Source organism: Chinchilla lanigera, unplaced genomic scaffold (genome assembly GCF_000276665.1).
Source record: "Chinchilla lanigera isolate Chin_1 unplaced genomic scaffold, ChiLan1.0 scaffold00065, whole genome shotgun sequence".
Taxonomy (NCBI): Eukaryota; Metazoa; Chordata; class Mammalia; order Rodentia; family Chinchillidae; genus Chinchilla; species Chinchilla lanigera.
The window spans coordinates 2,609,257-2,636,267 of NW_004955466.1; the positions used below are offsets into that span (position 1 = coordinate 2,609,257).

General features: G+C 52.0%; 2 protein-coding genes across 7 annotated transcripts in view; one reads left to right on the forward strand and one right to left on the reverse strand.

The window, feature by feature from the left end:
- Positions 1–6,999, forward strand: part of Pigh (phosphatidylinositol glycan anchor biosynthesis, class H) — a 14,888-nt gene extending 7,889 nt beyond the window's left edge. The window contains exons 2-4 of one of the 6 annotated variants that reach the window (XR_263283.2): positions 588–797; positions 3,896–3,989; positions 4,512–4,595. Coding sequence is in view for 4 of the 6 variants with exons in the window: in XM_005399070.2 (XP_005399127.1) it covers positions 588–797; positions 4,512–4,718 (417 nt within the window). In the remaining 2 variants the exon portion in view is untranslated. Of the gene's footprint in view, positions 1–587; positions 798–3,895; positions 4,363–4,511; positions 4,800–6,471 lie in introns of those variants that run through there. The other 5 variants (XR_263284.2, XM_005399072.2, XM_005399071.2 and 2 more) reach the window with 5 other exon arrangements.
- Positions 7,000–7,370: 371 nt separating this feature from the next.
- Plekhh1 (pleckstrin homology domain containing, family H (with MyTH4 domain) member 1) overlaps positions 7,371–27,011 on the reverse strand; it is a 37,178-nt gene continuing 17,537 nt past the window's right edge. Inside the window, exons 8-28 of the mRNA XM_013521892.1 lie at positions 26,775–26,866; positions 24,412–24,562; positions 24,103–24,245; positions 23,449–23,559; positions 21,647–21,733; positions 20,954–21,115; positions 19,796–19,876; positions 19,319–19,501; positions 18,887–18,998; positions 18,024–18,136; positions 17,221–17,397; positions 16,880–16,977; positions 16,229–16,406; positions 15,610–15,765; positions 14,561–14,661; positions 13,681–13,822; positions 12,560–12,702; positions 12,319–12,448; positions 10,833–10,919; positions 10,423–10,569; positions 7,371–9,490 (exon numbers count right to left, since the gene is read on the reverse strand). Coding sequence (XP_013377346.1) covers positions 9,380–9,490; positions 10,423–10,569; positions 10,833–10,919; positions 12,319–12,448; positions 12,560–12,702; positions 13,681–13,822; positions 14,561–14,661; positions 15,610–15,765; positions 16,229–16,406; positions 16,880–16,977; positions 17,221–17,397; positions 18,024–18,136; positions 18,887–18,998; positions 19,319–19,501; positions 19,796–19,876; positions 20,954–21,115; positions 21,647–21,733; positions 23,449–23,559; positions 24,103–24,245; positions 24,412–24,562; positions 26,775–26,866 — 2,705 coding nt within the window. The 3' untranslated portion in view covers positions 7,371–9,379. The remainder of the gene's footprint in view (positions 9,491–10,422; positions 10,570–10,832; positions 10,920–12,318; positions 12,449–12,559; positions 12,703–13,680; positions 13,823–14,560; positions 14,662–15,609; positions 15,766–16,228; positions 16,407–16,879; positions 16,978–17,220; positions 17,398–18,023; positions 18,137–18,886; positions 18,999–19,318; positions 19,502–19,795; positions 19,877–20,953; positions 21,116–21,646; positions 21,734–23,448; positions 23,560–24,102; positions 24,246–24,411; positions 24,563–26,774; positions 26,867–27,011) is intronic.

A 27,011-nucleotide genomic window follows, 5' to 3' on the forward strand; every position in this document is an offset into this window, starting at 1 on the left:
AGTTATAGTAGTTCTGGCATCTAGGGGACCTTTCTTCCTTGATTCTCTTTATAAGATGGACTTCCGCCTTTCTGGTAGCCCCACTGCCCGTCTCATGGGCCAGAGTTGTGTCACATGCTCATTTCTGTGCCAATCATGATTCACTCCAGATTGTATTAGGAAGGATAAATGGCCATTATCAGGTGAGGAGTAGTATCCGCTACTGTGATATGCACTTTACAGTTAGTTGTTCAGTCTACCATTTTGTGCTATATATTCTGCTGAGGGAGCACAAGAAGAAAAGATCTGGGCCCTTAAGTTATAATTTTGAAAGAAGAATTTCTGAGATTGATGCGATAGTGGATATTTTCCTAGGGGTCTCCCCAGACCTACTCCTTAGTAGTCTGGATTCGTTTTACTGTATACTTTCATAGCACTGCCAATCCCAAATAAAAGTGGTTCATCTTCTTCCATACATGTTCCCTTCATTGTGCAACTCACAGCAGCGCAAGGGCCTTTTACCCCACTGCGTAGTTGACTTTTACTGCACATGGGCATGCGGAGGCCTCTTTGGCAGTCTTACCACCTGTGTCTGGCTCTTTCTTCAGAACAGCATGATCCTCTCAGCCGCCATCTTCATCACTCTCTTAGGCCTGCTTGGTTACCTCCACTTTGTGAAGATTGATCAGGAGACCCTGTTAATCATTGATTCTCTTGGCATCCAAATGACGTCATCCTACGCGTCAGGCAAAGAAAACACTACCTTCATAGAGATGGGCAAAGTCAAGGACATTGTCATTAACGAGGCTATTTACATGGTAAGTGTTTAAGGGGTGAGTATCACAGTCCTCTCTGAGGGGAAGTCTTTCGGTGGATTGTTCCCAGGGCTTTCTTCACTGAGCTACATCTCCAGCCCTTTTTTGTTTTATTTTGCGACAGTGTTTCACTAGGTTGTCCAGGCCAGGCTTGAACTTGTGATCCTCCAGCCTCAGCCTCCCAGAGTGCTGGGATTACAGGTGTGCACCACCACACCCAGTTTAAACTTGAGTCTTAATTCCTAAAGTATTTGATGTTGCAGAATTAAACTCAAGGACCCTCTATTCCAGTACTTGCAGCGTTTCCTTTAGTTGGCATGTATAAACCATAGAAGTGAGACTGACATTGAAAAGATAAGTCCCTTTACAGTCATGCTTCAGTTAGTGATGGGACTTGGTCTGGGAAATGCATTGTTAGTTTCCTCGCTGCTCAGACTTGACAGTGTACATACATAAGTGTAGTGGACAGGTCACTGAGCCATGGCCTTGTGATGCGGTCAGGAGACAGTCAATGGGAGATGTATGAGGCTGTTGCCAGATAACCTGGCGTCCTGCCTTACAGTGAACTTTTTTATAGTGGAGTTCCTCTTGGGAGCCACGTATACCATTAATAAAGACTGGCATGTTTGTATCTTTCCACGGTGTCAGATTTTATTGGATATCATTCACAAGCTGGGCATGGCTGTAATCTCAGCACTGTAATCCCAGCACTTGGAAAGCTGAATGAGGAGGAGCGCTGTGAGTTTGAGGCTGGCCTGGCCTACATAGTGAGTTCAAGTCTGGACTGAACTGCATAGCCAGACCCTGTCTCAAAAAGCTCACAAGCTTGTCAGCATCATTAGCTTCACTGTACTAGAGATTTCATTTGGAGTTGTGCCCATGGCAACTGTTAGGTGTTTTGTTTCATTCCAGTCTCTATTATTAATACCTAACCCTTAATGATCATAGCACTCAAATCACATATCACACAGAAAATGGTTGATATAGAGGAACTGTAACTTGCAACCTGCTAGATGTCCAAAACGCAGAGTTCGTGTTCTCCAAAGTCAAGGCATGAATTCTAGGAATGATGGAGGTTAAAAGTAGGAAGAGTTTATTGAGAGAAGCTTTGGTCTGAAAGGACAGAAAGGGACCCAGAAAGTGGGTTGCCCATCAACCCTGCTTCTCAAGGGTGTTTTATTGAGCAAAGCCAGGAGGTGAGATGGGTTCAGTGTGGGACAGAACTATAACCAATACGATTACAAGTATCGTCACTTAGGTAATACTGACCCAGTGGCACATCAGACGATGGGTGTGAGGTGGGACAAGACCATGGTGAACCAGTAAGGTTACAACAGGTATAGTCCTTGGGCTAATACTGATTAAATGGGGCTCAAGTGGGGAAACAAGCCAGGTAGCAAGCCCACAAGGGCAGACAAGGACTTCCCCAGAAGGTTTGGTCGTCTGCCCCCGGGTGCTTGATGCCTACTTAGAATATCAGTCACTGCAGTTCATCCTTAGGGGAAGTATATGGGTGAGTAGTTCTTTTTCTTTTTTCGTGTTTCTTTTGAAACAGGGTCTCCCTGTGCAATTCAGGCTGGCCCTGAGCTCACTTTGTAGCTCAGGCTAGTCTTAAACTCACAACAATCCCCCTGCCTCAGCCTCCCAGGAGTGCTGGGATTACAAGCGTGCACCACCAACCCCAGCTTCTTCTTTTTCTTGAAGTCTGGCCTTCAGTGAATGTGCCTCCAGCCGCGGTTGTCTTCTGCATTGACCTCTGCAGGGCCCAGTCCTGTCTGCCTGCCTGTAATGTTTCTACCTAACTTAGCGCCTGTAATATGGTAATGTATAGAAACAAGAGAACAAAGAGGCTATAGGACTTAAAGAGGCGTGGAGAGAGCAAAGGCAAAGAGTTGCTCACATGTGAGAGTCCCTGGAGGTGGTGAGGTATTGGTCAGTAACTCAGTAGTGCGGCTGTGGAAGGGAAGGGTCTGGATAGCCTGTGTCAGAGGGCAGGGAGGAACTGCCTGAGCTGAGGCCATTTGGTAGTTTGTGGCCCAGCAGTGCCCTGGGCAGAGGCCCTGAGGTGTACACAGGTCGGTGTGCCATGTTACACAGCTTAGGCCTCTCCGGTTGAGGTGGCTGCCTCATTTGTTAGTCTGATACATTGATAAGCTTGCTGGCCCAGTGTCTCTGATGTGATGCAGCAAGCCCTGTGTCTATGTGTCTCTGATTTAACTTAAGTTCACAGGTAGGTTTTGTTTTCTTTTTTTTTTTTTTTTCTAATACTAGGGATTGAACCCAAAGCCTTCACCCTGACCTACATTCCCAGCCCTTTTTAATTTTTATTCTTTTCAGACAGGGTCTCACCAAGAAACTAAGCTGCCCAGGTTAGGCTTGGACTTGAGCTCTGTCTGCCTCATCTTCCCAAAGTGCTGGGATTATAGGCATGTGTTACAATCAATATTTTTTTTAAAAATTTTTGATACAAGGTCTTACTAGTGTGTAGTCCTGGCTGGCTTTGAACTTGCTATGCAGCTCAGGCTGGCCTCCAATTTGCAATCCTCCTCCCATAGCCTCCCAAGTGCTGGGATTACATGCATGCACCATCACACCCAGGTAGTAATTTTTATTAGCATGAATCTGTACCTTACGGGCATGCCGCGCGTCCATTCCATCTTAGCGTTTGTACCCAAAATGGAGTAACTCAGGGCAAGCTGTGGCTGGAGAGCTGCTGCTCTGTATTCTAAGTCAACCATAATAAGTAATAGAGTCTGGTAAATAACAGACCAGTAACCATCGTTTATTATCAATGAGCATATATTCTACACATAATTAGATGACTGGTAGCACAGCAGTTTGTCTATACCAACATCACCACAAACGTGTAAGAAACACATTGCACTGTGACACTGTGATGTCATTAGGCAGTAAGGGTTTTGCTGTTCTGTTATCTTACAGGACCACTGTTGTATGCTGTCGACAAACATGTTATGCAGCGTGACTATTTTTAGAGAGACACAGTAGATTTTCATGGATAGGAAGCTAGGATTTCAAATTTTCTAGCCTGGCATCAAAATCATCTCTATTCTTTTCTTCCTTTTTTGTTTTTTTGTTTTTAAGAGACAGGGTCTCACTCTGTTACCCATGTTGGCCTCTAATGCCCAGGCTCAAGCAGTCCTCCTGCCTCAGCCTCCCGAGTAGCAGGGACTACAGGTACATGCTGATGTACATGCTCTTTTGGGGGGTGGTCAGATCATTTGATTGTGGGGCTTGGAAGAGGGGAGAGGGGGCTGAAGAGACACTGAAGGTGACAGTGAGATCTGATACCCTTGGCAGGGCCGGATCACTCTGGATTTGCCACTGTGGAAAAGGACCTTTTTAGTTTTTTGCTTTTTATAGAATTATACTTTTCCCTCACTTCAAAAGCTATCAAGTATTACAGTACTTAGAGACAAGGATTTATACAAGGTTTTTGAGTATTCCACTGAAGGCAACAGAGTATCAAATGAAACTGGGTGTGATGGTGCATGCCTGAAATCCAAGCACTCTGGGAGGCTGAGGCAGGGGATTCCAATTTGGAGCCCAGCCTGGGCAACTTGTAACTCAGCAAGACCCTGCCTAAAAATAAAATGTAAAAACAGGTGGAGATGTAGCTCAGTGCAGAGGTCCTGGGTTCAGTCCACACACAAAGAAGTTCCACTTAACTCTCTTCTTATTTGGTTTACTTTCTTACAGCAGAAGGTGATTTACTACCTCTGCATCTTACTGAAGGACCCACTGGAACCCCATAATATATCTCAAGTGGTGCCTGTCTTTCAGGTGAGACCGAACAGTTTTCCTCTCATTGAAATCCTGTCTTTTCCTCTTTCTGCATATCCAGCGCTACTTACATTCAGCAGGAACAGACTGTTCTCAGAATATCTGAAGATACCTGACAGCTAATTTTAGTGGCAATTAGGATTTTAGTTATTTCAGTCTATCTCCAAGGCAAAGATGGGCTTTTGAAAATATTAGGAGTTCAACTGGGTATGGCCATAGACACCCGTCATTTGCACATTCTGGGAGGCTAAAGCAGGAAAATTCAAAGTTCAAGCCTAATTTGGGCATCGTAGCAACTTAATGAGAGACCTTCTCTCAAAATTAAAAAAAGTAAGGGCCAAGGATATAGTTCAGTGCAGAAGCCCTGGGCTTAACCGAAGTACAGCCAATCATTAAAATTGTAAATTTTGGAGAAAAAAGTCAAACATTCAGCAACTTCTGCCTATAAATCACTGTTTCTCTACAAAGCACCATTCATCTACTTTGACTTTCTCAGTCTACCAATGTACAACTTTATGTAGAAGTTAATGAGGTACATATGCTATTACACATTATTTTGTGTTCTGCCTTTTTTTTTGGTACTGGGATTGACCCTAGGGCCTTAGCACTGAGCTAAATTCCTAGCCCTTTTTTTGTTTTTGATAAAGTCTTGCTAAATTGCTAGGCTACCCAGGGTGGGCTTGAACTTGTGATCTACCTGCCACTGTCTCTTAGAGCCCTGGGATTACAGGTGTGCACTACCATGTTTGGCTGTGTCTTCTTAAATCACTAATATGCATCTTTTTACAAAGCCATTATGCAGTGCTAGCTTTTTAAATTGTTCTAGTTTTAGTATATGTGCTGCCAAAGCAAACATTAGCTTTCTAAATCATATCCAGGTTATTTTTTGTTTTGCTCTTATAAAAACCATACAAGTCTGCTTATACTAAATGACTTCAGAACATTTAGTTGTGTTTTTTTTTTTTTTTTGGTTTGGGGAATTGAACTGAGGACCTTGCACCTGCCAGGCAGGCACTATACCACTGAGCTATATCCCTGGCCCACTAAATTACTTCATAGGTAATTATCTGTTATTTATGTGTCGTTAACCCTGCCATGCCACCTTTTCTTTTTCACAAGTTTTAAGACAGCTGAACTAAAAATAATTCTCTTGCATTACATTAAGGATTATTTTATTAAACCCTACAGTTTGATAGATTCTTTTAGTGTTTAAGACTGGACAGCTGGAATTTGTACTTGTTTTTCTATGCTATTTTCTATCTACATTCTATGCTATGTAGATAAAGGCATTCTATAATTGTTAAATTTATATCTCTGTAAATGAAAGGCTTTTCATATTTCCTTACAGATGTCAATCACCTCTCATTTCCTCTTAGTCTAAATTATCTCTTCTGTTAGTCAAGTGGAATCTAGATGTTGATGCACGTGTAACAATTCTCTGTATATTTTGCATAGCAAACTTTATTAAATATACTTTTCACATATAATTCTCCTATTCTGTGGCTTTTAATTTTGGTCGCAGTACATTTTGTAGTACAAAATATTTTTCAGAATTTATACACTAAGCTGCATGGTCTTGTCTCTGAGGTCCACTTTACAACTTGGAGCACCTCTTGTCAGTCCCCTTGTTACTTTTTGCTATCATGAAACTTAGAATACCAAGCTCTCTTGAGCTCCCTTTGCACAGTTCACAGGAGGGGCTGTGGGCTTAGGTGGGAGCCTCCCAGCAAGGTGCTCTGAGGCTTGAACTTCGTGCCTGAGCTCGTGCTCATTCTGTGTAGACCCGGAGCCGGGTGAGAGTGGGGGTGCATGTGGCTGCAGCACCAGTAAGCTCTCAGATTCACCTAACCCTGCATTTCTCCCCTTTGGAATTCAGAGTGCCAAGCCCCGGCTGGACTGCTTGATTGAAGTGTACAAGAGCTGCCAGGAAGTTCTGGCACATCAGAAAGCCACATCAACAAGGCCGTGAGTTCCTATTCAGAAGGCCTGTGCTGTCTTGCGGGGGAGATGGTACCTAGGCTCTAGTGGCTGGTTTGTTTCCACTGCAAACCACCAGGTGGACATAGTCCTAGACCAGAATGGATGCAGTGGATCGCAGATCACCACACAGCAGGTGACTGGAAATCTGACTCAAAATATTTCTGTATTGTAATGTTCCTCTTGAAGGTTTTTCTTATTTTGGGAACCAACAATCAAACCCAGGACCTCGTGCTTGCCAGGCAGGCACCATGCCACTGAGCTATATCCCCAGCCCCAAGGTTTTGCCTATTTTACTAAACAAGGAACCACCTTAAGAATTTTGATACCATCTATCAAAAGTAATCCCAGTCTTGCCAGGTGTGGTGGTGCTTGCCTGTAATCACAGCACTCAGGAGGCTGAGGCAGGAGGACTGCTAATAAGTTTGAGGCCAGCCTGAACTGCATAGTGAAATCCTGTCTCAAAAAGACCAAAAAAAAAAAAAAAAGTAACATCAGCTAAGAGCACTTTGTGAAATTCCTATTTACTTTGTATTGAACAAAGTAAATTCAAATTTACTTTGTATCAAAATTACATTGGGAGACCAATATCAAATGTTCAGAGAAAGATATAATTTCCATCAGCATAGTACCGATGTATAAAAGTTAAGGAAAAAAAGTCAAACTGTTCAGGTACAAGTTAGAAGGAATAAATGTTCTGAAAAGACCAGTCTGCCTGCTTAGCTCCTGTGTTCTGTGCAGGGTTGGTTAGCTCGTCATGACTCTGTCAATAAACAGAATTCATTCTAAAACACAATAATTGGTTCACAGACGGCTGCTTTTTATCGACAAATTTGGTTGTGGCGTTTCAGTCATGGGTATCAAGCACAATGATACTTTTTTTAACTCAGCATTTTCTGTTCTTTCAAGACACGTTGGCCCAGAGGAATGAGACAGAACATGAGACAGAAATTTGACCTAGGTTTACAGACATGGAACTGTCGTGTTAAAGGAGGATGTACAAGCAAACTATGGAAGCTTTTATTTGTAAGGCAGTTTCTTTTGTATAAAATTAATAAACTAAGACAAAGTCCTGAAAGGTCAGAAAGGAGAGACGGCGAAGGAAACAGTCTGACCCCAAAATTCAGTATGAACACAGCTCCATTCTTACTCCTTCTTTGGAACCCTGTTTCTAAAAACTTCCTAGGTAGACAATATATTTACTGGCCTAAGAGATGCTTGGGATACCAAACCAGAGCCACAGTCTCTGCCTTTTATCCCTGGAGCCAGTGGTACATGTGGTGTGTGTCTTGTTCGAGGTAGAAGTGTCCCAGCTAGACCCCAGATCCTGGAGGAAAGGCAGGAAGAGAATGGCTGTAAAGCTCCCCGCCTTGCAAAGTCAAGTTCACCTGGAAGAGGCCGGGGCTGGTGCCTCTTCGCGTGGTGCTCGTCGGGTGAGCGGGCGAGACAGCAGCCGAGGCGTTCGGATGCGCTAGTTCTAACCTTGCGGATTTTGCAGTGTGCAGCCCGCACACGTTGTTGGGGTTAAAGGCTTGGTTTTTGAGTGTTCCTGCTACACCCGCAGTTTTCAGCACTACATGAACTAACGGCAAGGCTGCCCTAGAGCTATGAACTAAAACTGTTTTCTTAGATGTTGGGAAATCAGAGCGTGAGCTCTTTCGTTTTTGTGTGGGGGGAAATATCACATCCCCCACACTCACTCAGACCTGAGTTGAGGGGCGTTATGATGTTCTCAAGCAGGCAAAGGGTGAAAGAACTTTCTACTTCTTTCATGTGGTACTCTTAGGCTGGGGCCGGTATCACACGCCCTGTGCACCCCGCTGATCCCCAGCAGGAGCTCCCCAGAGGCCTGGAGGAGCATGCCCGGCCCCTGAATGAGGTGGGGTGAGGTCGTTCTGTGTTCCTCACTCATCCTCACTGGCCTCACAGAGCAGCAGAGGGCATTTGCTTAGGCTTTGAGAGCCAGGAGACAGTGGGTCTGAATCTGTCCTTCAGCAGTGGAGCACAGCCTTCACCGAGGCCCGTCTGGGCATTAAGGTGAGACAGGCAGCGGTCGGACTGGACCTATCTGTGTCCGTGCCTGGACAGCGAGTGCTTCTGGGGTCAGCTTCTAGTCCCACGTGAGGGAGAGCTTGAATCTCAGCAGGCATAGTGCGTGGTCCCTCAGGGATTGAAGCTGCTGCCCCCCAAGGGTCACTGCAGGTGCCCACTCACCAGTAAAGGGGAAAAACTACTCTATCCCTTTTCTCCAGCTCTGCCCACACCTTTGCTATGTGGGGAAGGAAGTCCGGGTTTAGTAAGCTCTCCACTTTCGTTAGAGTTGTCCTGTCCTATACAGAGATGTGCAGGAAACTTCAAGTATAAATCCCCACATAAGGACCGTACACCATATAAAAAATAGCTCCCCGAGGGTATCAGTGCAGAAAGCTCCACGTACAGCACCGCTGGCCTCAGAATCAGTGGATCATCCCTGTCTGTGTCTAGGACCAGGTAGCATCCAGAGTCAGTACTTCTGTTTAAAAAAAAAAAAAAAGGCAAAGTAGTTCTGACACTGGGTCTGAATGTGTAAAGGCTGAGCCCTGATATATCACACCGCACCCAGAGAGTAGAGTTTTGCACACACTGAAATGCACACGTCAGAGAACAGCTGGGTGGGGGTGGAGGGGGCTGTCAGACCCATCACAGTAGTATGAAACCCTAGGATATGAAGCTAATCCCAGAGGCACCAGTGCTGGTGGGGAAAGGGTAACAAATATTCACAGCAGCGTTGGCCCCTTGGTGGCACAGGAAGCAGAAGCACAGAACTGTCACCCGTCCAGCTTCCTTGGCGCGTGTGCTGCGGGCAGGCTGGGAGGTGAGCCTGCAGTTGCAGAGCAGTGGTTCATGTAGCTGGCCATGATGAAGGTAGCCTCTGCGATCTGAGGAGGTCAGAGGATGAAGGAATTGAACTAGCCTTGACTTGCTGGCTTGCTTTCTACTGTTACTCTGGGTACATAACCTTCCTAGGCTTTGGTTCTTTGTCAAACTCCCTACCTGGAAGAAAATGTCCAAAGGGGATCACTGCCAGGAGGGTTAGGGGCACACTGAAATGAGCCCCTGTGGGTCTGGAGGTCCTTCAGGATGGACAGGGCCCTCCCAAGAGATGCAAGGCCAATGTTCTGCTCACTGTCCCTGCAGCCGGGCAAGAGTACCCTGGGGACGGGGTTCTATATCCTCTCCCTTGGCAAGGGTGGTATTAAGAGGAAGAGTGCAGCAAACTCCAGCTTCAGGATTAAAAGTGCAGAACAACGTGGGTTCTGTTTCCTCTCGGGAGGAGTCCAGGAAGAGTAAGCCGCCACTTATGTTTCTGCGCCCTGTAACTTATTTTTGCGGGTCAGTGTTTCTTCTGCTTAGTGGCAACAGCACCTTAAAAGTGAAAGAGGTCTTTTGCTGGCTTCACCACAAGGAGGGAGCGGCACCCTGGAGACTGACTAGTGTGGCGGCAGCAGGACCCGAGCCAAAGAGGAGAGCACCTGAAAGAGGACCTGCCCTACTCGGGGCCTGCAGCAGGGAGGACAAGCTAGTGGGCGCCGACTCAGGCCCGCATGGTACTGGGCTCTAGAGAATTACCGAAGAGCAGAGTCGTGGCTGGACCAGCGTCAACGCCCTCCCAGCCCCGCTTTCCCTGCCAGCTCAGCAGTGGCAATGAGATGCATCACTCCCTGAATCCTTTCGAATGCTGATTACACATAAAGCCAAAAATTGTACCGGGGCAGGGCTACTCTGTGTCCTACCGTGACCCGTTTCCTCTCTAAGCCCTGCGCTCACCCCATATCACACCAGAGTGAAACATAGCAGTGGTCAGACTCACCTTGGGAGCAGCCATTCTGAAGATCAGCTTGTCAATGTGGCCTTTTCCAGAGCTCTGGTCTGGAATGGATCTAATCACAAGCATGAAGTCATCCCTGCAGCCGCCGAAGGTCGTGACGGAAGAGTAGGGGTAAGTGGCGCGCACTTGCTGTGGAAAGGAGCCAGTGAGCTCTAGGGAGACTGCACCTATCTCTTCTAGGCACAGGTAGCCTTAACCCAGAAGGGCAGACGCCGAAGTGGTCATGATTTAGAGATCCAGATCTTAAAGATCTATAGGCTGCCTTTAGACTGCGGTTCAGCACTGCGTGGCAGGGGGTGAAGTAGTTGTCTTCTCCCTGGACTCAAAGGCCTGGCCCAGACAAGACAGAGCTCGGAAGGAAGAAGGGTCAGAACCAGCCCTCCCCTCCATACCATAGTGTGGTGGTTCAGGATGCTGACACCATCTTCATTCACAGCAATCCACACTGGAGTGCTCTCTTTGGATGACAGCTGGGCAGGCTGCAGCAACAGGAGAACCCCATCAGACACATCCACAGAGATTCTGAACTGTGTTCCTTTCTGAGGATGGCGGTACAGGGACCTGCTAAGCACTGACTTTCAACTATCTCCTCTTGGGAGACACCGAAAATGGCACTTGGACAGCAACCAATGAATAGGCAGGGCTGCTGCGATAGGAGGCATCTGGCCTTGGAGCTCTGGCCTCCTACTGACCATCCCAAAGGTGGAGATCATATCCTGTTGGGTGGAAAGCCAAGGGCTGCAGAACAGACACCATCCCCCAGGACTTTGCTGTCTGCGTGGGGAACAGGCTGTTTACCTCTGGCTCTCACGAACACTAGTTTACCCAGTCATTCTTCCTAGGGGCTACAATAAAATAAAAAGCAAAAATGCAACTTCATGGGCTTTGGGCTGTACCAGTGAGTTTGACTACATGGTGTACCTTTCATGCATGTTTTCGCTGCCGGTGACTATAAGAGGGTAATTCACAAGATCTCCCTCTCCTACCCAAAAGGCCAGAAGGGTTGTCACCTTTTTCAAAGCTTTTTCCAACCTCCCAGACCAAGTGGGCCCCCATTATATGCCTTTATAACACTTCTGTATTTTCCTTTACAGTACTTGTGACCACTTGTTACAAAACACTGGTAAGTAGGTGGGTGGAGAGAAAAACTACGTATGTATATGATTATCTTATATCTCCCACCCAAGGGGAAGCTTCTTGAAGGCTAGGACTAGGTCTGATTTGTCCACTTTTTACAGCCTGAAACAACTACCACTAGACACAGGAGCCCAACAACTGTTTGTTGGATGAATGAGTCAGTGTCCATTTTCTGATCTGTAGCTTCTGTGAATGTTCTGATATTCCGCTTACTGTCTGATTACAATACAATGCCTGATCACAGGATAATGGCTGGTTACTTATAAAGCTCATGCACACCAGACCCCGGTGAGGAAAGTTCCAGCTGAAATTAATGTTGGCCTCCTGGCCTTCACACACAGATGAAACTGTTGCCTGAGTAGTTCTAAGGTAGCCATCAATTTCATCACTGCTAAACCAGTAGAAGTGTATTCATGCAGGTTATACACTGTTCTTTCAAACTTTACAAAAACAGTACGGGGGTATTATTTTCAGATCTCTGTGTGAATTCCTTGACCCTGTCTTTTCTTTCAGGAGTAGTGCTGAGAAGTCAATAAAGAAACAAAGATGAACAATGAATCACACCTCTTCTCAGGAGTAAGCCAGAAACGGGTGGAGGGATGGTGACCCCTAGTGGTGGTTAGAGTGCCGGTGCGGGCTGCAGGTCTGGCGCACAGCTGACCAGATGGGGAAGGCAGCTCCAGAAAAAACCTACCTAGGGCGCTCCTGAGGGTGTTGGCTGCTCCTTTCACTGGCACTTACCTGAGCTGCAAAGAGCTTAGCACCAAACAAAGGCCATTTCCGGGCCACGGTCAGGTAGGTGCGGGTGTACTCTGCCAGGGAACGGCCTTGCAGTGATGCCCACCTTGTGGCCAGTGTATTTGCCAGGAGCCTGGTTTGCATGGGTGGAGAGAAATGATGCCGGTCAAGGGCCACCATGTTTCCATCATGGCTCTGAGGTCTCCCCCCTGTGGCTCCCTGCAAGGCCGTGCAGCCCACCTACCTCAGCTGTTCAGGAGTGGCGCCGAGTCTGTAGTGCCGTGGGTAGAACCTGTCTAGGACCTGCTGGAGGAGATGCTGTGCCTTGGAAGGAGGTGTGCCCCCCGGGCCTGGCAGGAGAGGCTTCTCCATGTCCCCGTATTCTATCTGCAGGAGAAGCACACGAGACATCAAGAGTCTGAGGTGGGTGGGGCCAGGTGTGCGCCGAGGCGAACTAAACCCCTCATCATTTTACAAGTGGACAGTGCGAAAACCCTCATGAACAGACCCTTTCACTCAAGTTTCACAGGCACTAGAGGAACAGCAGTAGAGAACTCTCATTCTGTAGCTAAGCGCCTTATTCAAAGACAGTGGCAGAAGGAAAGCAATGTGGAAATTCCAGCTTCCAATCTAAAATACGGGCTACAGATTGAAGATGCTATGGGTCAGCTCCTACAGGACTGCGGTGTTTGGAGTCAGGTACTTCAAAGCCCAGCTCTGCCCTTTACGAGCTCAGTGAGCTTCAATTTCCCCATTTCTGGGAGGGTGAGAACTACATGGGATGTACATCTAGAATGCTTAGCACAGGCTATATTCATCTTCATGTTCACAGTAAAAAGATCAGCAGTTATTCCCCTTTCCACTTCAGCACGTCCATCCAGGCTCCACGGCAACCGTGAAGGTATCTCGGATCCCTCTGGCCAGAGGGCCTCCCGGAACTAAAGAAGAGTTCAGGGCTGAATGTGTTCCTGTTAATTCTCCTGATAGTTTTGGATGGCTATGAATTTCAGCACATATATCATGGGACACGTATTAGCCAAGTACCAGACTTAGTACAACTCCGGGAGGCAGCTAGGGAAGCGTTTGCCTTTTAAGTGGACAGACAGCGCACACAAGTGAAGTGGCCTGGCCAAGATCGCACACCGCAAAGCAGCTAGGACTCCAGCCCATCTCTTGGATTCCCAGTGCAGCCTTCTGCAGGCAGCCCGTCTGCAGTGGGTGAGAGGCTGTGCTGTGTTATCTGCTGCCTTCCACACCAGACATTTCCCCCGAGGCCTCTGATCTGCACACTCGCCCGTTCTCAGGCTGCATAGTGACTGCACCCAGCGGCCCCACGGCGGCATCCTGAGCCTCCTGCTTCCTTACCTGGGCCATCAGGCCAGCCATCTCAAGAGCCAGTTCCTTGCTGACCGGAAACCTCCCAGCCACTATCTCGCCATTGGTTTGATAGGCGAGCAGCAGCCGCTCTCGCTCTGTTTCCCCTTTGACTTGACTCCGGAAGTGCAGCCTGCGGGAACAGAGCGGGAGGCCAGGTCTCAGCAGGGACCTCAGTGAGGACGAAGCTTTCTCTGGATCTGTTAAACATTTTCCCCCATTCTGATACCCTCCCTTCAACCCTCCTGCCCTCCCCATGGATCTGTTTTATCTTGATTTCCAAAAAAGAAACTACCCTTCAGACCATCTGTGACACGGTTTTCAGTGCCCCAGAAAGCTGTAACCCAGTATGATGCAGAGCAGACGCAAGGCTCACAGCAGCAGGGGTTAATTCTGAACACAACACTGAACTGACTGGATTTGGCAAAGGAAATGCAGTGCATGGAATCAGGTGAGTTAAGATTCCAAGAGACCAATGGAAAGGACTTTCCTGGAGACATACTGGAATAGAATTTTCTTAAATTGATAGAAGGCATGTCTGCTTATATATTTCCTCGAACTGGTAGCAGAGCTATTTATTCTTCAGCCTTAAATATCTGGTACTCAAATAAAACTGCATTTCTATAATGTAACCCTTGCAGCCATGCCACGAGGTTGGTGTTTTTCTGGCAAGTGTGTGTGTGCACACGCGCATCTATGCACAAGCAGTGTGAGGACAGCTGCCAGCCCAGGTCCCAGCTAATGGCCATCAGGCAGGGTTGTATCTGTGGGTCCTTCTGCCCGTCCAAAAAGGCCACTCGGTCGGGAAGGAGATGAGCTGGCAGCCAGGGGCAGCCCTCCAGTCCGCCCAGCCCTGGGGAAGCGGCAGGACCTGTTCTTGTACAGCAGCTTCACGATGCGTGTTCCCCCCTCAGACTTTCCAGGGTGCAGCTCCTTCAGGGCTTGTTCCCACTTGGAGATGGCATCACAGATCTTGAAGAGGCAAAAGAGGAACATCAGAAAAGCCCCCCAGGAACACAATGACGTCCGCCAAGATTGGGCCGAGGCAGAGCTGCAGGTTCCTCCCAGCAGGAGCGGCCCCACTGGGCCCCACGCTGCCCGCACCAGCCGTGCCTGTGACTGGCAAACAAGGAAGTGGATAGCAGCCTGGGGAGGGCGGGCAGCACACAAGGAAAGCTCTCCCACTGGCCCTAAGGGGCAAGGGACCTCCCTGGAGCTCGGCAGCTCCAGTCAAAACCCACAGCTGCCAAACTCTGGCTGTATTTCCATTCCACCAACCGCACTCTCCTCTTTAGGTACAAAGGTCTACCACGTAACAAAGCCTCCCAGGTGCTAAATGTTTATGAGGAAGATGTGGCAGTTTTTTAGGCAATGATGAATGACCAGATGCCTTTATCTGCTGCTGTAAAGAAAGGGCTGGAGCCAAATAATACAGACCAAGTGGTGTAGCACGTTCCCACCAGCCTGTAACACCGGGCACTTGACCTGCAGATGCACTGTCGGAAGGACCTACCTCCTTCCATGGGACTGGGCCCATCAGCAAGGCAGAGGCCCTGGCAGACGGGGTGAGAGCGGGGTGCTAGTGCGCCACACAACAGCCCGCGGTCTAGGCACAGCACTGCCTGCCTGTCAGTGGGCAGGTATAACTGGTGACAGGCGTGGTGGGGCCTCCCTGTCCCTACACCAAGCTGGGAAGAGGCTCCTCCCTGGATGTTACGTGGCCACTCAAGGGAGACGGGCTGTGGGGATTTTGTGTGGATGCAGCTTTTCTCTGCCTGTGTGGCTGTATGTGAGGACGGCGCAGACACGCTAGTTGTCCACCTCTGGGCTCAGCGCCAGAGTGACTGCTGAACAGTCAGGGTCCCACTGGCCGGGCTCTGTCCCCACCACCCATCCGCTGAGCAGTGGGGAAGCCGTCACCTTGACCCTCCCCTGCAGGCAGTGCTCCAGGTCCCTGCCGGAGGGGTCATCTGTGAAGAGGGCAAAGCCTGAGTGGGACGGCTTCCTCATGCCCGTCTCCTGGTTCAGCCGCTGCAGGAACTCGTCCACTGTGGAGGAGCCATCAAAACCGACCACCTGCAGGAGAGAGGCGTTCGTTCTCACCCACAGCGAACTTCCGGGGAGCTTCCAGGGCTCGCGGAGGGGTCTGCATGCTGCGGGTGGAAAGGAGCAAGGGAAACGGAAGCCACAGCGGGCTCCACGTTGCTGTGCAGCGGGTGTGAGGCGGTGGAAGCTCGCGAGGCTTGCTGCCTGCACTGTCCCGCTCCTGGGGACTTCGGCTCACGCCACTTTCTCGTTCAGTGTCTCAGGTGCCCCGTCTAAGCAGTGAGTTCCGAAGATCTATTTCCAAGCATTCTGGTGATGTAAGCTCTTTCGTCCCTGTCCGCTGGCTCTAACTACCCCATTCCCATGCCATATCCTAGGCCCACTCCCTTGCCAGTCTGCCTATTAAGGAGGCTGAGCACCCCGCTGGCCCAGCAGCGTCCTCCAGAAAGAGACACCCGAAGACGCGGGGCCGGAGGCGTGCGCGGCCCCTCACCTGGTAGGTCCCGTTGGCGAAGTGCACAGGGATGCTGAAGGGCAAGGAGTGGTGGAAGGGGTTCCGCAGCAAGATAGACACCACCTCCATGTGCGACGGCCGGGCCTCCCGCTCTCCTGCCTGCAGGGTCCGCTCCACTGCCCGCTGGCAGTAGGTGGCGTACTGGCCGCTTTCATTTCTAACAAGACAGGCAGAGGAAGAAGGGAACCAGAACTCTGCTTGTCACTAACTCTTTGGTATCTGGGATGCCTTCCCAGACTTAGCCAGGACCAGAGGTGTGGCGGGCAGGTTGGGAGCGGAGCCCGAGGGGGCTGGTCTGGGGTGCTGTCCGCCAGGCCTGTCTGCGGCCGGTTACCGCAAGGGCTTTTCTCGTAGAAGCCAGCAGAGCATGCCACAAAGCAAACGTTTGGGGATAATCTGGGGGCAGTGTGGCCCAGGAGACCCCCGTAAGCCACCCACAGACAGACTGGTGTGCACAGAAGCCGAGGCACGCCCAGACCCCCAGCTATCCATTCGCTTTCACAGTAACGGGCGGAGCAGCCCTAAGCAAATTTCGGAGGGGAGGAGGGACCCGCCCATCCAGTCTCCCCTTAGCTGCCCTTCCTAAATCGTTCCAGTCACCCGTGCTGGCAGGGGAAAGTGGTCACTCACCTGGGATCCGCGTGGCGCTGGAGCTGCTGTTTGACATACCACAGGAAGTGCTGCTGAGGCAGGAAAAGCGGGGCACACAGAGCCAGGAGCTGCCAGCACTGCCGGGGGACACAGGGTGAGGGCTGGGTCTGCGGCACCCCTGCGCAGCCAGTCCCCGGCTATGGGGCCTTCAGCACTTCGTCCCCACACCACACCTTGACCCCTGAGTCCCGGACAAAGCCAGCCCCACAATGGCGATCGCAGTGCAACAGTGTCCAGCCAGGCAGCCGAGCTGAGGCAGCCTGGAACGAGGATGCTGGCCGCTGGCAGGTGCTCAGCTGTGCCGCCCCGGGGCTGCCCACCTGCATGAGGGAGGACTTCTGAGGCGGGCGGCAGCTGGTCTGCTTCATGAGCTGGCAGTAGATCTCGCTCTGCAGTTCCGGGTGAACGAGGCAGACCTGCAGCACCGTCTGCGCCAGGGACACGTGGTAATCCACCGAGGCGGCCTCCACAGGCACGTTGATGAAGAGCTGGCAGGACTGGGAGGGGAACCACATTGGGCCCAGGCAGGGACAGCCCCTTGGTATTGTCCTGATGGTGCAGTGACATCTCAGACCCCAGACGGAGCCTCAAGGCATGCTCCGGTTCACCAAGGGACAGCCCTTCCTAACAGGGAACGCTACTGATGTTTCTGCGGCTTTGAACAGGGACTACTTTCAGACAGAATCTTTCCATTACATAAGCAAGACATAAGCTTGTTTATATAAGCAAACTCACTTTTTAAAATATAGGAAATTTGTGTGGCACACAAAGAACATTCTCGAAGCCGTCAGAATCTCTGCGTCCCCAAAGCGGCGGAACCCTGGCCTCTTCTGTTCACTGCAGGAGGCAGGCAGCCTCAAGGGAGCGGTTTCCCGGCATTTCCTGACATCCCCGTCTCCTCCCTCCCCGCAGGAGGTTAATGGTCTTGCCATAGAGGAAGCCCTGGGGATCCTGTGGGACGTGCTCTGCCTCCCTCGCTTGATCCCTCTGTGAGCAGCCCCTAACCCCATGGGCGGTCTGCACCCACGTATCACCATGGGGGGCTCAGGCTGCTCCAGGCAGAGCCCGCGCCCACGCTGTGGGCACCAGCAGGTGGTGGACCTGGGCTGCACTCCCACTTTACCTTGAAGAGCTTGAGGGCCTCCGTCTGCAGGGCCTCGGAGGGCAGGGTGGTGAGGGAGGTGTACAGCCCGTCTTTGCTATAGCACAGAATGGGGTGCTTCCAGAGGGGGGAGTCTGCACAACACCAAGGAGCAACAGCGGTCACCGCACAGAGAACTCACCACGCACACTCCCACCCCAACTTTCATTTGTGGGAGGCCAGTGGTTGAGGCCTGGAGCTGTCAGGGTTCATCACCCACAGAGCACAGCATGTACAGGTGTGCGTGCGATTCGCACGTTCACAAGCTGCACAGGGAGGCAGCCGCCGCTCTGCGGTGCAGTGAGCAAGGCTGTGTGTGCCCGAGCGCACGCGCACTGGAGGCCTCTTCTTCACACGGGCAGACCAGGCTTCAGAGCGCGTGGGTCGGGCTGCAACAGAAGCCTCAGGGAGAAGTGAAGGGGGCGTGGGGTGGGCCGCTGCTTTAGTTGCTGAAGGACCCGGGAACCAGCGGCCAAACGCAGACCCCCGAAAGCTCAGGTTAGCCCGATCCAAGCTTAGGCTTCACTTATTGATTAACAAACCCTAAGTACAGATTAACCAGCTACCCGCTTTCCTCAGTCCTCTGCCCAGCCGGCAAACTGCAGACTGAACAGAGCAAAGCATTTACCCAGGTCCCTGGCGAGTCTGCGTCCCAGATGGCACGGTTACCTCAGGGTGCTGCCAGAGAGCGAGGGGCCCTGGGGTGTGTGGCGGGCTCTGGCCTTTGGTTTTGATGTGTTTAACACAGCTTTGGGGCACAGCAGTGCACTCTGAGGGTTCCTGACCAGTCAGCCAGCACCCAGCCGCCACCCCCAACCACGCGGCGGTGGCCCCCCTCGCCTTACCTGGGTCTCCTCCCTCAGCATCCATCAGTTTCCCAATGAGCTGCTCATAGGCGGTGCCCACCTTGACGCTGCTGCCGCCCGCCGCCACCGTGAGGTGGTACAGCCACGTGTCCTGGAAGCGGGCAGAAAGCTTCGAGATGCGGCCAGCGTGGGAAGCGGGAGGCGAGAGTTCCCGGGAGCGCCCCCACGACGGGGCTCGGCTAGTCTGGGGGCAGGCGTCGAGGCCAGCGGTCTCGAAGGGGAAGGACTGGGGCCCCGGTGAAGGGGAGACGGTCCCTGGGAGTGAGTTCCACCGAAAGGAAAATTTCCACTCAGAGACTATTAACTGCCGAAGTGTCCGAGCGGAAATGAGCCAAGGCTGGGGAAGCTCAGGGGAGAGAGAGGAGACCGGGATCACGGGCCGAGCACATGGAAACCCGGTCCCTCCCTCACCTTTTCATGCTTGGTGCCAATGAGGAGGTAGGTGGGGCTGTGCTCTGGCGGGTGGATCACCAGCGTGCAGTGGGAGGAAAGCAACCGCCGGGTCCCTCCGGCCTCGTAGTCCTCGTCCGAGTCGCAGGACCGGTCTACTTCCTCTATGTGCGCGTCTCGCACCGGCAGGCAGCCCAGGGGTCGCTGCAGACATGAGCCTTGCGTGACCCAGAGGCCAGGGTGGGCGAGCCTCTGCTCCCTGAGGCTCTGGGCTCCGGAGGGCTGGGGTCGTGGATGTGGACCGACGGCAGGATGGGGAGGAGGAGTGGAGGGAGGCTCGCTTGGAGCAGCACCCACAGACCCTTCGGCTCTGCGAGGCCCAGCTCGTGGGACTTGGCGGGGCAGAGAGCGACCCTGGGCCCTGCGGTCGGCCGTGGAGCCCAGTAGTGTGCTCTGGGAGAGGGGAGAGCGGGTGCAGCGGGGCGGTCAGGGAAGTACCTTGTCCTCGTGGCTCCGGTAGTAGTAGAAGGTCTTCCCAACAAGAGCACACCAGACCAGCTTGGAGTGGCCGTGCTTCACCTGTAACACAGAAATGACCGGACTTTATCGGAACCGGGGGCCTGGATATAAATTCAGGACTGGCCAAGAGAAGCTGGGGAAGGCAGTCAAACTCCAGTCCTTAGTGGAGAGCCATTCAGACTCCCTCGAATCACACCACTGCCACGGACGGGCTGCCCAGGGACCTCGCGGGAGCCCCAAGCGTGGAGCGGGACACTCAGAGGCACAGCTGTCCGGTACCACAAGGCAGGAAACGGGTGTGGCAGGCTGCAGCCCTCAGGAACCAGAGACCACGAGGGAGCGGGCACTGCGCACAGGTGGGGGACACTGCTGTGGGCAGGCCGAGGGGCACGCAGGGGCGGAGCGCCCGGGCCTGAGCACCAGCTGCTGGGCGGATGCTGCCTCAGTTCTGAGGGTATCTGGTGTCCTTGCTTGGGGTTAATAAATGTTCTCTGCACTCTGCTGCCAGAAAAAGCCTAGCTAAAACGTCTTTTGGGCAGGCCCTGGCCACTCTAACTCTCTGAATGGCGAGCCATCCCCCCTCCCCAGGCCTCTTCTTCACACTGCTAATCCTGAGACACGGTGGGTGCACGGAGTAACCCCCAAAGACCACAGAGCGAGTAAAACATTCTTCCTTCCAATCTTTTTTTAAAAATTAATTACATTTATTGAGGCTAAGTATGGTGGCACACGCCTGTAATCCCAGCACCCAGGAGGCTGAGGCAGGAGGATCACTAATGAGTTTGAGGCCAGCCTGGGCTACAAAGTGAGCTCAAGGCAAACCTGAACTGCACAGTGAAACCCTGTCTCAAAAAAGATTAAAAAAAGACCAACGAAACGTTTATTGGTCCATTTTGGGTACACATAATGATCACATTCCTCTTATCTTTCCCTCCAATCTTGAGAACAGTTGTTCTCACCACCCTGACCTCTGTTTCTGGGGAATTAGCACCATCACCTTTTCTGAGAGGCAAGCAGTTAGCCACTACAAGGCAGCTCCTGGGGAGAGCAGCCGAGGGTAAGCAGGGAGCCCAGCACTCCACACCTGGCTCCCCTGACTCCCCACCCCCGGTCCTCCTCACCCAGCTGACCCGATACCTTTGTCAGCCAGCCCTTCACAGCAGGCTTGGTGCCCCCTTGAGGCAAGGCCGGCGGCCCCGTGGCCTGCACCTTCAGCAGGCTCTGCAGGGCCCGGATCCACTCCTCCAGCAGGCTGGGCGAGTCGGCCATCAGGTAGTAGGTTTTCTTCTCAGAGATGAGCTACGGAGGGCGAGGTGCTGGAGTCAGTGGCAAGATAGGCTCTCGGGTGGTTCCGCTTCCTGAGCCCACTGGACCTTCCTTCTTTGTAATCCACTGTTACCTCCCTTTTTCCCTCCTCATCTTTTCCTCCCTGTCTTTCTTTTTCCCATCCCTCCTACTTTCATTTGAATCGTTTGTCACATTCTGCTCCTTTCTAATACCCAAAATCTTTGAAGTCTTTCACTCATGTTCATTCTGCCATACTTTTGTCTTAATCATGGTCATACCCAAAACCAGTGCCTTTTCTGCTAAAAATCACTCCAAAATATTAGCTGTGCTAGGTGTGGTGGCACAAGCCCGCAGTCCAGCACTAGGGGAGGTCGAGGCAGGAGGATCCTAAGTTTGAGCCTAGCTTGAACAACTTAGCAATTCCGTGAGACCCTGTCTCAAAATAAAAAACGGGCTAGAGATATAGCTCAAAGCAAAGGTCCTGGGACCAAACCTCAGTACCAAAATGAAACAAAACAAACCCAGCAGCCAGAGCAGGCTCACCTGGAACGTCTGTGCACCCTCCCCTCGAACAACTTGGCAATGACAGTTCAGGTCCACCTGACCTTGAGGTTTCAGGATAACATCATTCTGTAAAGAAAGGAACAGGAAGGAAGCGCTGTAGAGGCTTCCTACAGTGCTGTAGAGGTGATGGTGTAGTAACGTGCTCATAGCACGTTACTTACCCTTCATAGCTTACTCCAGGTCATAAGGGAAAGGGTCCCATGCATCCCAGGCTCTGTACAACGGGTAACTTATCCTAGATTCAGATTCTAGCTAAATGGAGCCATAAATAGGATCACGGGTCCTTCTGACACAGGTCTCAGAAAGGATAGCATGAGCCTTTCAAGTTATGTCAAAGGCCACCTGGTTATTACTGACCTACAAGCCCTTAAATTCTTGCTACTAAGCAAGGCATGATGACACATGCCTCCAGTCCTAGTTATTCAGAAGGCTGGTCCCAGGGGTTCAAGACCAGCCTAGGCAGCATAGTAAGACATCTCAAACAAACAAACAGTCTTTCTATTACATCCTTATATTAAGAATAGCATATAAGTAGCTTGAATATCACATTACCCTTTCTAGGGTCAGACATTACTAATCGATCACAGCATGCTTCTCTTGGAGGAATATAGACCCAGAATCCCTAACATGGACTTGGAAACAGCTGCTACCACCCAGCTGGAGTTGCACAAGAGGTGAGGCCCCTTTTGCCTTCTTGACAACATTAAAATTGGCTCTCAGCCAGGTGTGGTGGTGCACGCCTATAATCTAAGCTTTTGGGAGGCTGAGTCAGGAGGATCACAGTGAGTACAAGGCCAGCCTGACCTGAACTATGTAGTAAGATCAAGGCCAGCCTGAGCTATATAGTGAGATCCTGTCTCAAAAAACCTAAATAAATAAATGAACAAACAATAAAACATTAATACTGGCTCTCTAGGAAGGTCCTGGCAAGTGAGTTCCCAACACCTAATGTTCCTTAATTCCAGACAGTGGAAGGAGGTGGTGGAGGAGGCACCGGGTTTGTCAGAATAATTGGCAGGAGGTGAAAGCAACCTGGGAACAGTGCTTGCTTTGGAGCCACCTGAAGCAGTGCACATCTATAATACTAGCTACTTCAGAGGCTGAGGCAGAAGGACTGCAAGTTCAGCACCAGCCTGGGCAATTTAGAGAGATCCGTCTCAAAAAATAAAAGGGAGGGGCTGGGGATGTAGCTCAGTGGCACAGTGCCTGCCTGGCAAGCACAAGGTCCTGAGTTTGATTCCTGGTACCAAAAAAATAAATAAATAAAATAAAAAGGAAAACCAGACATGGTGGCGCATGGCTGTAATCCCAGCACTCAGGAGGCTGAGGCAGGAGGATCACAGTGTGTTAGAGACCAGCCTGGGTTACATAGTGAGTTCAAGGACAGCTTGAACTACACAGCAAGACTCTGTGTCAAAAAACCAAATAATTAAATGATAGACAGACAGGTAGACAGGCAGACAGAGATAATAAAAGGGGGTGGGGATGTAGCTCAGTAGTAGAGTACCCTTGGTGTGATCCCCAGGAAAGGAAAAAGGAAGGAGAGAGGGAGAGACAGAGAGGAAGACACACCCGCTTCTGAGAGAAGAATCTGCTAAGCAGCTGGCCTAGAGCTGCCCAGCCTGTCACACGGTCCGCAGGCGGCAGCCTCGGCGTCCTCAGGGTTGCTCAGAGCCCCGGGCACCGGTCAGGTGGCCTCTCCCCAGCGACCTCTGGCCTCTGTCAGGCCACTTCCCCGCCTCCCCAAGCCCCTCTGACCACAGTCTCGGGGAGGCCCTCACCGGGGACTTGTAGTACATAATCTGTCCCTGCCTCAGGACAAACCAGCGCCTCTTCCACGTCTTCACGCGGCTCCCCATCTTCAGCAGGTAACCCGACTTCTCCAGGGAGTCCTGAGGGGTGCAGGGGCACAGGAGGAGTCACTTGGCGCTCCTGGACGTCACGCCGCCGGCCTGGGCCGAGCGCCCGTTACATGTGTTATTTTCTGGGCCCGTGCCCTGCTGAGGGTTCAGCGGACTAAGGCCTCCGCGGACCGAGGGCTCCCGTGGTGGTGGAGAAGACAACTCCCGGCCACCAGGAGGAGGCGGGGGCTGGGCTCCATCGGGGGACCGTGAGCCCTGGTGAGGACGGGGTACGGGAAAGAGCCAGCCCTCAAACGGCCTTGGAGAGAGATGCGCCAGAGGAGGCCCCGTGGACCGAGGGTCGGCGGGGAGACGGGGATGGGGACAGGCAGGTCCGTGGGCAGCAGGCACACAGCTGGTGAAGACAGGGCGGCGGGCTGGGACGGTGCCAGGCTGAGTTCACTGCTGCCCTGGCGTGGGATGCACGTGGCCCTGCCTCAGGCCTCGCAGGGGGCCTGTGTGTGCCTGCCGCTGTCTAGGGCCAGCCCCGCGCCCCCCTAGCATCATCGGGCCCGCCCTGCGCTCCCCGCTCACCGCGCCCAGGCCCAGCCCCTCCGCCGAGTAGCAGGAGGTGCGCTGCATTTTGTGCTCAGGCTCTGAGTAGTCGCTGTCCAGCGAGCAGGCGTCCGGGGGAATGGCGTAGTCACCCTCGGAGCTCAGCGAGGACATGGAGACCCCTGGCCAGAGGACAAGGAGTCAAGGTCCCTCCGCTGCCCGACACTCACGGCCCAGGGGCTGCCAGGTCTTCCCCCCCAACCCTCGGGATCCCCGCGCCTGGGGCTGAGAATGGCTGGGGATGCTGGGAGCAGATCGAGCGGGCCCCTCCCCTCCCCTTCTGGGTACCTCTCTTGATGGCCCGGGGGCTGCCCAGTCCGCTGGTCTTCCTGCACTCCAAGCAGGGGACCGACATCCGGAAACTCGCCTGAGAGCTGCAGTCGTCGTCAGAGCCAGAGGACTCGTCCACGAAGGGCACACTGCTGATCTGTGTGGCCTTCTGCAAGACAAGACCCCACCTTGCCACAGCTCAGGCTGCAGAACAATCCCCCAGGTGCTCTGCCGCCGTGCCATCGCCCCGCTGGGGCACTGAACAGACCATGGTCCAAATGGTGCAAAGTCCCTCCTGCCTCACTCCAGGGTCCGGCCTCCACCACCCACACGTCACCCCCTGCGGTCCCCCAAAAGCTGTCCCATCCAGACTGAACACCTGCCCAATGTGGCCTCACTCCCTCCACTCTCGGGCCAGGGAACGGGACAGGGGCTTTGCAAAGGCTCATGGGATGTGGAAACAGGGAGGTAGCTTCCTGAACGGCCAACATCTGCAGAGACTGATTATGTCAACGCTGGTGACAGTATGAGGAAATGTGGGGGAAATGTCCTGTAGTGTGGCAAAGCATTGTTATTTATTTATTTGCTTTTTTAAAATGTGTGTGTTTTGGCCAAGGATGGTGGTGCATGCCTGTAATCTCAGCACTTTGGAGGCTGAGGCAGGAGGACTGACACAAGTTTAAGCAACTTGGGCTATATAACAAGACTCTGCCTGAAGGAAAAGAAAGAAAGAAAATAAAATATGAAGGACTGAGAGAATATAGCTCAGAACAAAGGCCCTGGGTTCAATCCCCAGCACTACAAAAAAAGAAAAGTATGCATTTTGTTTTGTTTAAAGATTTGTGTGTGTGGTGCTAGGAATCAAACACAGGGCCTCATGCACGTTAGGCAAGTGCTCTACCACTAAGCTACACCACAGCCCCAAAAGTTTTTTTTTTTTAGTACCGGGAATCAAACTCAGGACCTTGTGCTTACCAGGCCGGCGCTGTGCCGCTGAGCTATATCCCCAGCCCTCCCAAAGTGTTTCTGGAGAGTGATTTGGTATTATGTGCCAAAACCTACAACCCTCGTGTAATTCTCCCAGAAATTCCCTCACTGGTGTCCTAGAGAAGTATGTATACGTAAGTGCACAAGGGGGCATGTGCTCGATGATGTTCACGGCAACATCTATTTTAGGAGACAAGGACATAACCCTTTGTAAATCAGCGGGGGAGCACGGAGGGCAGTGCGGCGCCTCCACAGAGGGGGCCTGCAGGGCTGTGTGAGGCACGGGCACTCTCCCTCGAAAGAGCTGTCAGGAAGAGCACAGAACGGCCTCTATCATATGACCCCCCCTTTGCTTCCTGCGTAACTGGGGACTGGACCCAGGGCCCTTACACTGACCTACATCCCAGACATGCACTCATTCATTCATTTATTTAGAGACTAGGTCTTCTTTGTTACTAAATTTTTTTTTTTTTTTTTTTTGGTTTTTCTCTGGTACCGGGAACCGAACTCACGACCTTGCGCTTGCCAGGCAGGCGCTTTGCCGCTGAGCTAAATCCCCAGCCCCTCTTTGTTACTAAATTGCCCAGGCTGGGCTCAAACTTGTGATCCTACTCAGCCTCCCAGAATGCTGGGATTACAGGCATGTGGTGCTGTGCCTGGCATACGATGCCCTCTGTGTGTGACACGCGCACGCGCACACTCATACGTCTGCAGGAGAATGATGGAGAGTAAGGGTGAGAAGGAAGGGGCGAGAAAGGGAAGGATGAGAGCGCGCCTGTTTGTGTGCACGCATGCGTGCCACTTTTTGCAGCCGCATCAGAATGGGCCTTCACCAGGCCATTCCTGACAGCAATCCGGGGAGCGCCATACGCGAAGAAATTTCACTTTTGGTTTCTTATTTTTTCCTATGACAAGTTTTGCCAAGTGTTACTGTAGGGGTTCAAAAACCACTAACAAAGAGACAAAAATACGCGTGAAAACATGATGTGGCAATTATGCCTGACTTTTGCCTTAAAAAGTACAGCAATGTTATGAGACTATGTGTCTAAACATAAACACTTCGGGGAGAGCCCCTGCCTCGGGGCCTGGGGAGCGGGACAGACCGGGGAGACTGGACGGGAGAGGCAGGTGCGGGCTTAACCTTGAAGTTCTTCCTTTGCCCACATTCGCAAGGACTCAGGTTTCTAAGGCAGCACTTTTTTTTCTGTTTTTGTTTTTTTTGCCCGGTACCGGGAATCGAACTCACGACCTTGCACTTGCCAGGCAGGAGCTGTGCCACTGAGCTAAATCCCCAGCCCCATAAGGCAGGATTTTTACAACCGAAATGACAGACAGTAGAGGCGCCCCCTGGGCCCGCAAGCCCGCCCCGGGCAGCGCGCGCGGCGGTGTCTCACCCCCTGCAGTGCTGCGTAGACGGGCACGCTGACGTTCTTGCAGACAAGGCCGGAGAAAGGCCCAGGGCACACCAGGGCAGGCGGGCCGGAGGCTGGGGAGAAAGGCGGGTGAGGGGCTCCGCGGGCGGAACCCAGGAGCGGCCTGGCGGACGAGGCGGCGGCCCAGGGCTGCTCAGCTCTGCTCCGCCCTCGCCGTGACATGAAGGGCCGCAGCAGCCCACCGCACGGCGGCCCGGC